Genomic DNA, 13,018 nt, shown 5'->3' on the forward strand with positions numbered 1-13,018 from the left:
GAATAAGATGAGGTTGTGCTGACTTTAATTATCTAATTAGGTGCAAACAAAAATCCCTTTTTTTTTTCACATGATTTGGTATTTTTTGCTTTGTGTACCTTATTTATTAAGATAAGAAAAAATTAATTTTGAAAATGGACATGCTGTACTCCTTTAGTAAATCAGGGTCACTGTTTGCAGATCAATAGACTGGATTACCTATATTGTCAATTTGCAGGGACGGTATTTGGTGTGTAGTCTATTTTGATGTTGGTTAAGGATTAATTGATAAACCAAATGTAACCCAATGCAAGCAGTGTTTTGACTCCATGATTGCCCACTTTGAAAATCATTCGGTCTCCCTTCTCTTTATTCATAGAGTTCACTTCGAAGTGTATATATGTATAAACCCAAAACCTATTTTTTTTTCTTGGATAGGGTGTGAAAGGGTTAGAGCCTCTCAAGTTGTTATTGGTATCTGTGTCTCCACTGGGGATATTTATCCTTTTCTTGTCCAGGCAACAAATACTGTACAAAAGATTGGAATAGTCTCCAGAACAATAATAAAGAGAAAATCTTCCAACAAGGAACACTTGTTCAGTTGACAACAGTCTAATGCCACGTACACAAGATTGGAAATTCCGACAAGAAAACCGTAGATTTTTTTCCAACGGAATTTTGGCTCAAACTTATTTTGCATACACACAGTCACACCAAATTCCTACCGTCAAGAACACAGTGACATACAACACTACGACGAGCCAAGAAAAATGAATTTCAATGCTTCCGAGCAAGCGTCGTCTTGATTCTGAGCATGCGTAGGATTTTTCTCAGTTGGAACTGCATACAGACGATCGGAATTTCCAACAAGAATTTTATTTGAATACCAGCTCTAAAAAATTTCTTGGCAGAAATTCCGACAGAAAAATTCAGTTGGAGCTCACATCAGACTTTTTATTTTCTCCGATCGTGTGTACGTGGCATTTGTCAATTTGAAGAGACTTCCTTTCATTTCTTTTAATAGCTATAGGACAGGAAGTGAAGAGATTACCCCCAATAAGACACAGGCAGCTGTTTTACCCATCCCATATTGTATCCAGTAAAATATGTAAAAAATCTTGAGTTGGCAAATGCACTCCCCTAATATATTTTTTGGCCCCAGAATATTAGATATGACAGTCATTTTGTTAGGCCGTGTTTTGACAACACTGGAAATAAAGTTCATTGAAATGTGAGAAGGCACCTGTCTGTGATGTACCGTTAATGCTGAGCAAATTTCAGGGAACACACACAAAACACACTCTTGGAGGAACGTATGTAATTCTCAGACACTTGTGTTTACAGAACCTCTTGTTGGAGTCATAGAAGGTGTGAGTGCCGGTTTATTCCTCATCGTTGTTCTAATTGGAGTCACATCATTACTGATTTGTCGTCAGAGATGCAGAAGAGTGTAAGTGTCCCAGCAATCATATCAAAAGAAGATTGTTATATCATTTACATATTTCTGAATGAATAAATACTTTGTGGTTGATTTAATAAAGGCAAATCGTTTGTTCATTTTGCAAGGGTAGTTGCATTTTACAAGGGAATTTGCCCAGGGGTTAGTGAATGAGGTAAAGCTCTGCTGACTTCCATCATCCAATCATGTTCAAGGAAAATGCTGTTGTTATATTTTCCTTGTGTGTGGTTGGGTATTCTTTGCAAAGTGAACCTTCACCACATTCACTAGTGTGGGTCAAATCACCTTGCAAAGTGAACAAACATTAGCCGTGACTAGACAATAGTTCAAACGTCTCCTGCAGGTCACTACCGCTACAAAACAAACTATGGCCAAGGCATGGAAAACCTCTTACCTTTTCATTGTAGAAACTAAGAATAGAATTACTACAGCCATAATCCACACCAAGGGTGAAGCAATTTTGATGGATAAGGTCAAGAAATATGAACCCCCCAACTGATTTTGATGCTACATTACTATCCTCCTGATTATTCTCAAGATTACAAGCCAGAACCCTCCTTTAACCACTTCGTTACTGAGCCTGTTTTTCAGATTCAGTTTTTTTTGCTAGAATATTACTTAAAACCCCCAAACATTATATATATTTTTTTTTCTAACACCCTAGAGAATAAAATGGCAGTCATTGCAATACTTTTTGTCACACCGTATTTGCGCAGCGGTCTTACAAGCGCACTTTTTTTGGAAAAAATTCACTTTTTTAAATGAAAAAATAAGACAACAATAAATTTGGCCCAATTATTTTATATATTGTGAAAGATAATGTTACGCCGAGTAAAATGATACCCAACATGTCACGCTTAAAAATTGCGCCCGCTCGTGGCATGGCGTCAAACTTTTACCCTTAAAAATCTTGATAGGCGACGTTTAAAAAATTCTACAGGTTGCATTTTTTGAGTTACAGAGTAGGTCTAAGGCTAAAATTATTGCTCTCGCTCTAACGATCGCGGTGATACCTCACTTGTGTGGTTTGAATAACGTTTTCATATGTCGGCGATACTCGCGTATACGTTCGCTTCTACGCACGAGCTCGTCGGGACGGGGCGCTTTAAAACAATTTTTTTTTGCTTTTCGCATTTATTTTTATTTATTTTAGAATTTTTAACACTGGAAAAATTTTTTTTATCACTTTTATTCCTATTACAAGGAATGTAAACATCCCTTTTAATAGAAAAAAGCATGACAGGTCCTCTTAAATATGAGATCTGGGGCCAGATTCACAAAGGTTAGCGGATCTTTAGATCCGTGTAACCTATGTGTTTTAAGATCCGCCCTCGCAAGTTTGTGAGGAAAGTGTCAAATTCACAACACACTTACCTCCAAACTTGCGACGGCGGATCCTAACTCCCCCGGTGGAATTCTAATTCCGCGGCTGGGGGAGTGTACTATTTAAATCAGGCGCGCTCCCGCGCCGATTTAAATACTCATGCGCCGTCCGGGGAATTTCCCGGCGTGCATTGCTCCCACTGACGTCAATAGGACGTCAGTGGTTGCGACGTGAGCGGGACTTGCGACGCGCGTGTTCATGAATCGGCGTACGCAAACGACGTAGGAAATTTCAAATTCGACGCGGGAACGACGGCCATACTTAACAATACTTACCCCTGCTTTTAGCAGGGGTAAGTATACGACGGGTACCGCGCTACGGAAACGACGTAAAAACACAGCGTCGGGTCCGCGTACGTTCGTGAATTTCGCGTATCTCGCTGATTTACATATTATTCAGTGTAAATCAGCGGGAACGCCCCCGGCGCCATTTTTAAATCCAAAAAAAGATCCGACAGTGTAACACAGTGTGACACTGTCGGATCTCAGCCCTATCTATGCGTAACTGGTTCTATGAATCAGGTGCATAGATAGGACCAGTAAAAATCAGAGATACGACGGTGTATCTGTAGATACACCGTCGTGTCTCTTTGTGAATCTGGCCCCTGGGGTCAAAAAGACCTCAGATCTCATATTTGGGCTTAAATGCAAAAAAAATAAAAAAAAATGGAAATGTCATTTTTTCAAATGACAAAAAAAAAAAATGTCTCTTTAGGAGGCTGGGCGGGACTGACGTTTTGACGTCACTTCCGCCCAGCAGAGCTATGGGGGACGGGCGAAGGAGATTTTTCCTTCAGTCTTGTCCCCGCTCAGCTGCCGGATGGTCGCGATCCCCTCCGCCGCTACCGACGGCTCCGGTAAGCGGCGGAGGGCGCCGCGGAGACCGCCGTTATCGTGTACAGGACCGTCGGCACTAAAGATGGATACCTCAGTTGTGGCAGCAGCTGCTGCCGTTACTGAGATATCCATCTTTAAACACAGGACGTATTTTGACTATGGGCTGGAAAGCAAGTGGTTAAAGGCTCCTCGTACTCCACCCCCTCCCTCCCTTCCTCTCTGGATTGGCCTTTATCCTCCCTTATCTCATTGACACATTCTTTCCTCTTCCCCGTCTTCTGATTCCTACCCCCCTTTCTCTCTTCTAACCTTTGGACCTTTGCAGTTCTGTTGGTCATAGGGACCTATCCCATTAATATAGACTTGCTAGTTCATTTAAGTCTGCTTGGCCGCCATCCGCGACCACTCCTCAAAAACCACCGTCCCTGAAAACCACCTCTATTGCTTCTAGCAGTGGAGTCCCCAATCTCTTTCCCAGCTATCTCTGTTTTTCCTTAGCATCACATTGAGTTTGCTTTGCAGTGGACCCCAAACCATCAGAAGCTATATGGGGTCTCTGTTACCTCTCTTATTCACCATTGCGTTATTTGGTTCAATTTTGCCTCACCTGTATGTTATAGGATGTTTTATGATTCCTTTGTTAGCGTCACCTTTCGAGCCTACATGCGTCCCAATCTTCATAATGTGTTATTGTGTGCTCTGTTCCACTGTTTCTATTGTTGAGACTCTTCCCTTTTGTTCTTGGTCTTTGTAAACCAATTATTTTCTTTAATAAAATGTTTGAACAAGAAAAAAGGAGAATTATGAATGAAGTAAACTCTACACTCTAAAGTAACTAATCAGTGGGAACACATGAACTTTCCAGAACCCTGACAAACTTCTGTATACCCACAAAAAAGTAATGAATACTTTCCTGTACAGGACCTGTATAATTAGCGATTGTGCTGCAACAGTGAAGGTAGCCTTGCTACCATTAAAAAAATATTTTATTTCTCACTGGCATGCCTTCATCTACCCTTGCTCAATATTACCACATAAAAAAAATCTCCAATGCACTATAATTTAAACATTATGAATACAGGTGGGAATACATACTGTGTATCCACTTTTACTTGTAGAGTACACTTATGTTTTGCTGCCCTTTTTCTTTGTTTCACTTTAACAGTACAATAGAAGCCAGTGTTTTTTTTTGTAATGAACAATAAAAGTAATGTTCACAAAGGGAGCAGGCAGCTCAGAGACAAGCCCTATGGGGTTTGAAAAGAAGCAATGTGAATTGTAAGACTTGAAAGATAATTTACGGGATCTGGATGTGAAGAGGTTTTCTATTCACCGGTAACCTACATGTTATACAAATGTTGTAAGTGCATAGCATACAGTAATTCCTTTTGTGTCATGAGGATACAGCATACATCATTCCTTTCTTGTATTCTAGCTATGATCAGGATCAAATGCATGCACATCTGAATGTGCGCAGAGAAAGGACATCATCTATACATCTAAACGTAGGACATAAAGGGTAAGATGTCCTTTGTTTACCTAAGCCATGGCATTATTTTTAGATTTGAGACAGTTTTAGTAGGTTTTCAAAATGCAAAGAAAAGCTATTTGTAAATACATTAGTACTTCATCTTTAATATAATATACTGTGTGTCTATAAAAGTGATGTGACTGAAAGGGCATTATCTAACTATAAAAGTAAAATTACAAAACAAGTGCCTCTATAGAAGCGGGTATGGAAAGCTTTTCAACGCAAGGTTTACTGAAGTATACAGAAGACGTGTCATCTTCGCACTGCTAACTTAGTAGAGGTGCCAAGAGGATTGTGCGCAACTTACCTCTCCTCTTATTGTGGGCAAGTAGGTTGTCAAACTTTCCCTGGTAAACTGGTTCAGGGAGTCCTGTGGAAGTATATCTAGGTGTCAAAATATTGTTACAACAAAAAAAATGCTGCTTAAAAAAAATAAACATTCTATATTCAACTTACAATTGGGATCCCTAATGAGGGAACATAGATCTCCCCCATGGGAGATCTTGGCTAAGGATCAGTTTTAGAGGTACATTATTGTCACCAACACCATATTATACACAAAATGTTAATAATATACAAAAGAATATATTAACAAATATAGTAAAAAATGAAACACATCTTTACCATCTGCCAGCATTGAGTGCTAGTGAATTGATATGTGTTAAATCTTATGTTCAGCACTGTAAAAAGCACCAGAAGTACATTTACTGCCTCATTATGACTACTACAAAGCATCTACTGCTCTTTACTCTTTCAGTGTTCTGACAACACACTAAATAATGGGTTTTGCAGCAGCCTTATAAAAATGTTCCTTAGGAAAAGGCATGTAAAATGCAAAAATTTGGATAGTGTAATCAAAAGTTTGTTTTAGTGAGATGAAGATGGATCAAACAGGATTAGAAAGCCTGGGGAATCTAGGGTGGGAAAGATCCAGGCCAGTCTTTACTAAATCCATTAATTCTGTACCTGTCTCCAAAGAAATCCATAGAGAAGATGGGCCAGATCCACACACAATTGCACTTGCGCCGCGTATCAGAGATACGCTACGCTGCCGTACCTTACCTGGCGCAATTTCGAATCCTCAACGATTTTGCGCCGTAAGTTACGGCGGTGTAGTGTATTTCTGGCGGCGGAATTCAAATCGGCGATTAGGGGGCGTGATTCATTTAAATGAAGCACGTCCCCGCGCCAAATCAACTGCGCATGCGTCGTCCCGAAATTTCCCGCCGTGCATTGCGCTAAATGACGTCGCTAGGACGTCATTTTTTTAACTTAGACGTGAGTTACGTCCATCGCTATTCACGGACGACTTACGCAAAAAAATAAAATTCAAATTTCGACGCGGGAACGACGGCCATACTTAACATGGCAAGTCTATCTATACGCTGCAAAATACCAGCTTTAACTATACGCCAGAAAAAGCCGACTACAGACGACGTTAGAAAATGCGACGGCCGCGCGTACGTTCGTGGATCGTCGTAAATCGCTAATTTGCATACCCGACGTCGCAAACTCCACCCAGCAGGCGTCGAAGTATTGCACCTACGATCTGAAGGCATACGAAGTCGTACACCTGTCGGATCGAACCCAGAAGCCGTCGTATCTTGGTTTGAGGATTCAAACTAAAGAAACGACGCGTGAAATTTGAAATTACGCCGGCGTATCAGTAGATACGCTGGCGTACTTGCTCTGTGGATCTGCCCCGATATCTCCACCCTATTGCACGTGTTTTCTTAGCAACTGAAAGAATGAAGTCTAGGAATGTGTAGTTTTAGTTACTTTTATATGTAGGTCATCATACTTTTGCTAACAACACATTCACCTATTTTGTTTTTTTTGTTTTTTTGCAGGAACAAGCGAAGTTCAAGGTAAAAGCCCAATGTAATTTGTGGCAAATTTAGAATGTTTATAGATTATATTTTTAAATATCTTACTTTACTTCTTGAATTACATTTTAGCCCAGTCAAAGCAAACCAGTTTGATGCCCATTTCACCAAGCTTCAAGCAGACTCCAACTATTTGCTTTCCCAGGAATATGAGGTTAGTCCTCCAGATATTAGAATGTTATTGTCCCTGCACTAAGGTGTGTGTTATAATTGTCAAACTCTGACTGCTGCTGTGGTGTAAGGTGTAAATTCCTTCAGATAGAAACACTAAAGCCCCATACACCCGGTCGGACCTTTGTCCGACCAAAATCACATCGGAATTCCGACAGAATTCCATTAGAGTAATAGAGAACATGTTCTCTATCTAAACTCTGATGGAATTCATCGGAATTTCCGATAGAAATAATCTGATGGGGCATGCAAATTCAGATCGTGTGTACGGGGCATAAGGTGTCATTTTAAGTCACTGTTCACATCACAATTATTTGAAATGTACATAGAAAGTTGCATGCTATTTATTTTTACATTTTAAAAATGTTTTGGTTACTCGCCCATTTTATAAAATAAAAAGTGCAAATGGTGAGCAATAGAAATATATTGCCACATAATGAGCATTGTTTACAGTTCCAAGAATAGGTAGGTGTGTGGCATAAGGCCTCTTTCACACTAGCGGACCGTTCGTCCGTTTATTACAAGTCCGTTTACGGACTTGTAATGCATCCCTATGGGATTGCGTCTGTTAGCGGATGGAACATCCGCTAACGTCCGCAATCATCCGCGTCCGTCAGGATCCGCTTTTGCGGACGGAAGAAAACCCCATTTTTCTTCCGTCCGGCGGAACGGTTTGGATGCAGACGGACAGACGGTCCGTCTTCATCCGATTCCCCATAGGGGAGAGCGGAGGAGAGACAGGGCGGTCTCTGCACTGTGTGCGGGGACCGCCCTATCCGCCGACAGCTCAGCGGGGTTCCCCGCTGAGCCGATGGACACACATGGAGCGGACAAAAAAACAGTCCGCTCCGTGTGAAAGAGGCCTTAGGGTGGTGAAAGTAGCAATGGTTGGGGCAGGATCAGAAATAAGTTTAGCCATGTCCAGAATACTGTTCTCATAGTGTGACAACACTGTATTCAAACAGGGATTACAAATAGACCCACAGTACAACACATGGCCAAGCAGGAAGCATTCAGATATTGTCTGCAAAGAAAAGGCTTTCCATTGCTCTCTGCTTCAGAGTTGAAATGTATTGAATAAATAAATTACAGTGTTACCAAATGGTGATTATTTTTTCCCTTTTAAAATAGCATCCTTAGTAATCACTACAACACACCGCTATGCAGCAACAAATCAATTAGATGTTATATTGTGCTTCATTGCTTTTGTCTACTCAGGACCTGAAAGATGTTGGTCGAAACCAATCTTTTGACATAGCACTTTTACCAGAGAACCGGGGGAAAAATCGATACAACAATATACTGCCTTGTGAGTATTTATGGTGACCTGTAACGTACGTCACTCTACTGCATTTGGAATGGCATACATAAACATGTGCAGGCATAGACACGTATACATTTGATTCTGTCATTACTTTTGTTGATTTCATTTAAGACATATCCAAAATAATCAAGTCCATATATTTTACTCTATTACTGATTTCAGGGTGTTAATCGCATGATATAATATTACAATTATTGTATGACACCATGTTGCAATAACAGATCACATGTATAACGCTGACAAAATATATTTGATCAAAAACTGTGACTGTATATAATTGTTTGTTAATACTTTATATTCATATTTTAAAGCCCTCCCCAAAGTGAGCTGCAAAGACCAGTAGGAGTCATTCTGTTAATACCCTGCTGATTAGCTGTTGGTGAAAGGTCATTAAGCAGCTCTGAGCTCCTAAGCTTTTTTGTTCCAATGTAGTGCAGTCTGAATTCAGAAACCTGCTGCTTTTAATGGACATGTTTTCAAGTGGTCATTACAGTATTCAAAACTAGGGTTGTTACCACTATAGTTTATATATTACCTTTATGTGTTAAACAAAGGCATGGCAAATCGAACGTGTGCTCTCAACCCCTCTTAAAAAAAACTATGTTTTTTCAATAGATGATTTTACAAGAGTAAAACTTTCCAATGTTGATGATGATCCATGTTCAGACTATATTAATGCCAGCTACACTCCGGTAAGTAGCGCTTTCATTTTTCAGAATACTGACTTGCCTCAACTGATATTGCTTTTAAGTAAACATCATATAGTCAAAGTTTGTGGACACCAATTCAAAATATTGAGTGCAGATGTTTTTTTTTTTTTACCAAAGAATACTGTTAATGCTGTAGCAAAGACATTTTAGGCAATTGCGAACTTCAAACCCTGTGACAAAAATTAGGTAAAGACACTTTCCATGACTGTGCAACTTGGTGGAGGACCTTGAGTGGCCTGCACCGAGCCCTGACGCCAACCCTATTAAACACCTTTGGGATGAATAGAACGCTAACTGCAAGGCTGGTCTTCTTGTCCAACATCAGTACCCGATATAAAAAAAATGCTCTTTTGGCTGAATGGATACAAACTCATACAGTCAAACACCAAAATGTTCTGGTGAGCCTTCTAAGAAAAGTTGAGGTTATACCTGTGAAGGGGGCTCAGCCTATGGTTTTTGAACAGAATGTCCAACAAGTTCATACAGGTGGGATGGTCAGGCGTCCACAAAGATATAGGGCCAGATTCTCAGTGGAGATACGCCGGCGTATCTCCAGATACGCCGTCGTATCTCTGCGTTGTGCCGTCGTATCTATGCGCCTGATTCTTAGAATCAGTTACGCATAGATATCTGTTAGATCCGACAGGCGTAAGTCTCTTACGCTGTCGGATCGTAACTGCATTTTTTACGCTGGCCGCTAGGTGGCGCCTCTGTCGAATTCCACGTCGAGTATGCAAATTAGCTAGATACGCGAATTCCCGAACATACGCCCGGCCGACGCAGTAAAGTTACGCCGTTTACGTTAGGCTTTTCCCGGCGTATAGTTGCCCCTGCTATATGGTGGCATAAGTGCGGCGTAACAATGTTAAGTATGGCCGTCGTTCCCGCGTCGAAATTTGAAAAAGTTACGTTGTTTGCGTAAGTCGTCCGTGAATGGGGCTGGACGTCATTTACGTTCACGTCGAAACCAATGACGTCCTTGCGGCGTGATTGACGGGAAAAACGTCAATCACGTCAGGTCACAGTACATTTACATAAAACACGCCCCCCTGATCCAAATTTTAATTAGGCGGGCTTACGCCGGCCGATTTACGCTACGCCACCGCAGCTTACGGAGCAAGTGCTTTGAGAATACAGCACTTGCCCGTCTAAGTTGCGGAGGCGTAACGTAAATCGTATGCATTATGCCGCCGCAAAGATACGCGGTTCTATGTGAATCTAGCCCATAGTGTAAATATCTAGGATATTAACCCTGAAGACAAATTTTTTCTTGTTACATGACTCTTGTTATTTTGTTGTTTACATTTACCCAAAGCAGTCTCGTGATTTAATTAGCCTAAATAATTCATTAGTATATGGCCAGACCCATTCTCTAAGAAAAGCAAGCCAACTACCAAATAAGAAAATTTTTTGTTAAGTAACAGAGATTTACTATCTGTTTTGATGGATTAATGAGCATAGTTTTGGAATCAATATTATCTTGTAGGCTGAGGACCAGAGCAAGAGTAGTAGAACCATTCAAAGTTCCTTGACCCCCCCCCCCCCAAAAAAAAAAGTGATTATCAGACCTTACTCTGTGTAGCGGTTGTCTCAATCCTGCACACCTGCCCTTTTGTGTATCTCTCTTTTAAAGCAGAACTAAAGGCACTAATTCATTAACCAGGGAAGGTGTTGATTTCAACTACAGGATGGGAGGTGTGAACGTTGTGGGACCACCATGTTCTAATTATATAATCCTCTCCCTTGGTGTCAATAAGTCTGTGTATCTATTAATCATTCAATTTACATGGCTGAAGATGTGAATTTTATCAAATCACCAGGGTAGAAATATCAAATACAATTATATGTGGAAGACAGATGGTGTTGAAGGCCGCCATCCCAGTTTAGGGGTGCAAACCAATTGTTCTCCCTGTAAAAATGTGCATCTCACTGTCCTTAAAAGAATCTCCCTTTTCCTAAGTGGTTAAAAACCTTTACACATACCCAGTGAAGTGACTGACTGACTGACTGACAAATCCTCCTACATAGATTGTACCTGTCTATCGGCAGCCCCCAGTCCCGTACAGCCTTCTACAAAAACAGAGTTTACACAGAATCTATCAGCATCTTCCAGTAGCACAAAGCAGTGGGCAGGGTTCTGAATTCACAAACTGCACAGCTAAGGGAGAAGAACTCTGAGCCCTGATTGGAGCGAAGGGACACTCCCCCCTCCTCACACTACATGAAGAACATGCACAGCTGTGACTGTCAGTCACACGCTGTGTGCTGGAGCTCTCCTCCCCCATCACCTTTTTTCTCTTGGTGTCAGAGAACAATTATCAGAAGGGATTCATGCAGATAACAGAAGAACAAGGCAGCAGACAGAAATCCCACTTAGAGCTTTGGAGATAGACAAGTACAGACTAAAGAAGGATGTGCTTTGTTTAGATTTCATGGCTCAGGTTTACAACCATTTTAAGGCTTAGGAAAGCTGCTAAATCCTGACTTGCCCACCTATTATTATTATTATACAGGATTTATATAGCGCCAACAGTTTGCGCAGCGCTTTACATCAGGGAAGACAGTACAGTCACAATACAAATCAATACAGGAGGGATCAGAGGGCCCTGCTCCTATGTTTGGCAATTTGTTTCTGGAAAGATTTGACTTCTCAATGTACAGTTCTTTGCATTCCTTACTACACAGCATTGTACATTCCACATTACTTCACTTGTGTTTCAGTGTTTGGTCATTTGGATGCACAAGCTTCTCTTTCAGTAAAGTGCTGGGTTTGAAAGACACAGGGATAGAATGTTTGTTAAAGCCCCTTCTGTGGTAGTCTAACCTTCCAGCTACACCTGGGGTGACTGTATAAGTCTGTGTCTTCTGCTTCTCTCTTTTGTTGGATGGTGACAACAATTTACATCTTCAGCTATGTAAATGAAACGATTAACGCCAGTACTCAGTCTTCCTGACATCAAGGTACAGGATTATGTAATTAGAACAGGGGGGTTCACAACTTTCAGAACTCCCATCCTATTCTTGGACACTGAACATCTGCCTTGACACATAGGGCCAGATTCTCGTAGAATCTGCGGTGGCGTAGCGTAAGCCATTTACACCACGCCGCCGCAATTTACTGGAGCAAGTGCCTTATTCTCAAAGCACTTGCTTCGTAATTTGCGGCGGCGTAGTGTAAATAGCCCGGCGTAAGGCCGCGTAATTCAAAGTGGGCGGCTTGTATTTAAATTAAGCGCGCCCCCACGCCGATCGAACTGCGCATGCGCCGGCCGTGAAAATAGCCCAGTGCGCATGCTCCAGCTCACGACGGAAAACGTCAATGAAGCCGACGTGAGCGTCATTTACGTAAAGCCCTATTCGCGAATGACTATACCCCTCATATAGCAGGGGTAAGTTTACGCTTACGGAAAAGACGTAAACGAAGACGAGGCGGCGCAAAAACGTTCGGGAATCGGCGTATCAGGCGTATCGTCGAAATCATCGTAAACGCCATCTAGCGGCCAGGGTGGAATTACATCTAAGATCCGACGGTGTAAGTGACTTACGCCAGACGGATCTACGCTGTATCTATGCGTAAATGCTTCTAAGAATCACTTGCATAGATACCCAGGCTCAGAAACAGAGATACAACGGTGTATCTGGAGATACACTGTTGTATCTCTTTTGAGAATCTGGCCCATAGTGACTGGGTGGCTATGATACCTGCTGTGATATGTTTTCAACATTACAAGAACAAGT

General features: G+C 41.3%; 1 protein-coding gene across 2 annotated transcripts in view; it reads left to right on the forward strand.

Moving 5' to 3' along the window:
- PTPRB (protein tyrosine phosphatase receptor type B) overlaps positions 1-13,018 on the forward strand; it is a 176,098-nt gene that overhangs the window by 133,495 nt on the left and 29,585 nt on the right. For both annotated transcript variants that reach the window (XM_040344003.1, XM_040344004.1), the window contains 6 exons: positions 1,324-1,429; positions 5,094-5,177; positions 7,040-7,057; positions 7,148-7,229; positions 8,465-8,555; positions 9,186-9,262. In XM_040344003.1, the coding sequence (XP_040199937.1) occupies positions 1,324-1,429; positions 5,094-5,177; positions 7,040-7,057; positions 7,148-7,229; positions 8,465-8,555; positions 9,186-9,262 (458 nt within the window). The remainder of the gene's footprint in view (positions 1-1,323; positions 1,430-5,093; positions 5,178-7,039; positions 7,058-7,147; positions 7,230-8,464; positions 8,556-9,185; positions 9,263-13,018) is intronic.

This window comes from Rana temporaria, chromosome 3, assembly GCF_905171775.1.
Source record: "Rana temporaria chromosome 3, aRanTem1.1, whole genome shotgun sequence".
In the NCBI taxonomy this organism is placed as follows: Eukaryota; Metazoa; Chordata; class Amphibia; order Anura; family Ranidae; genus Rana; species Rana temporaria.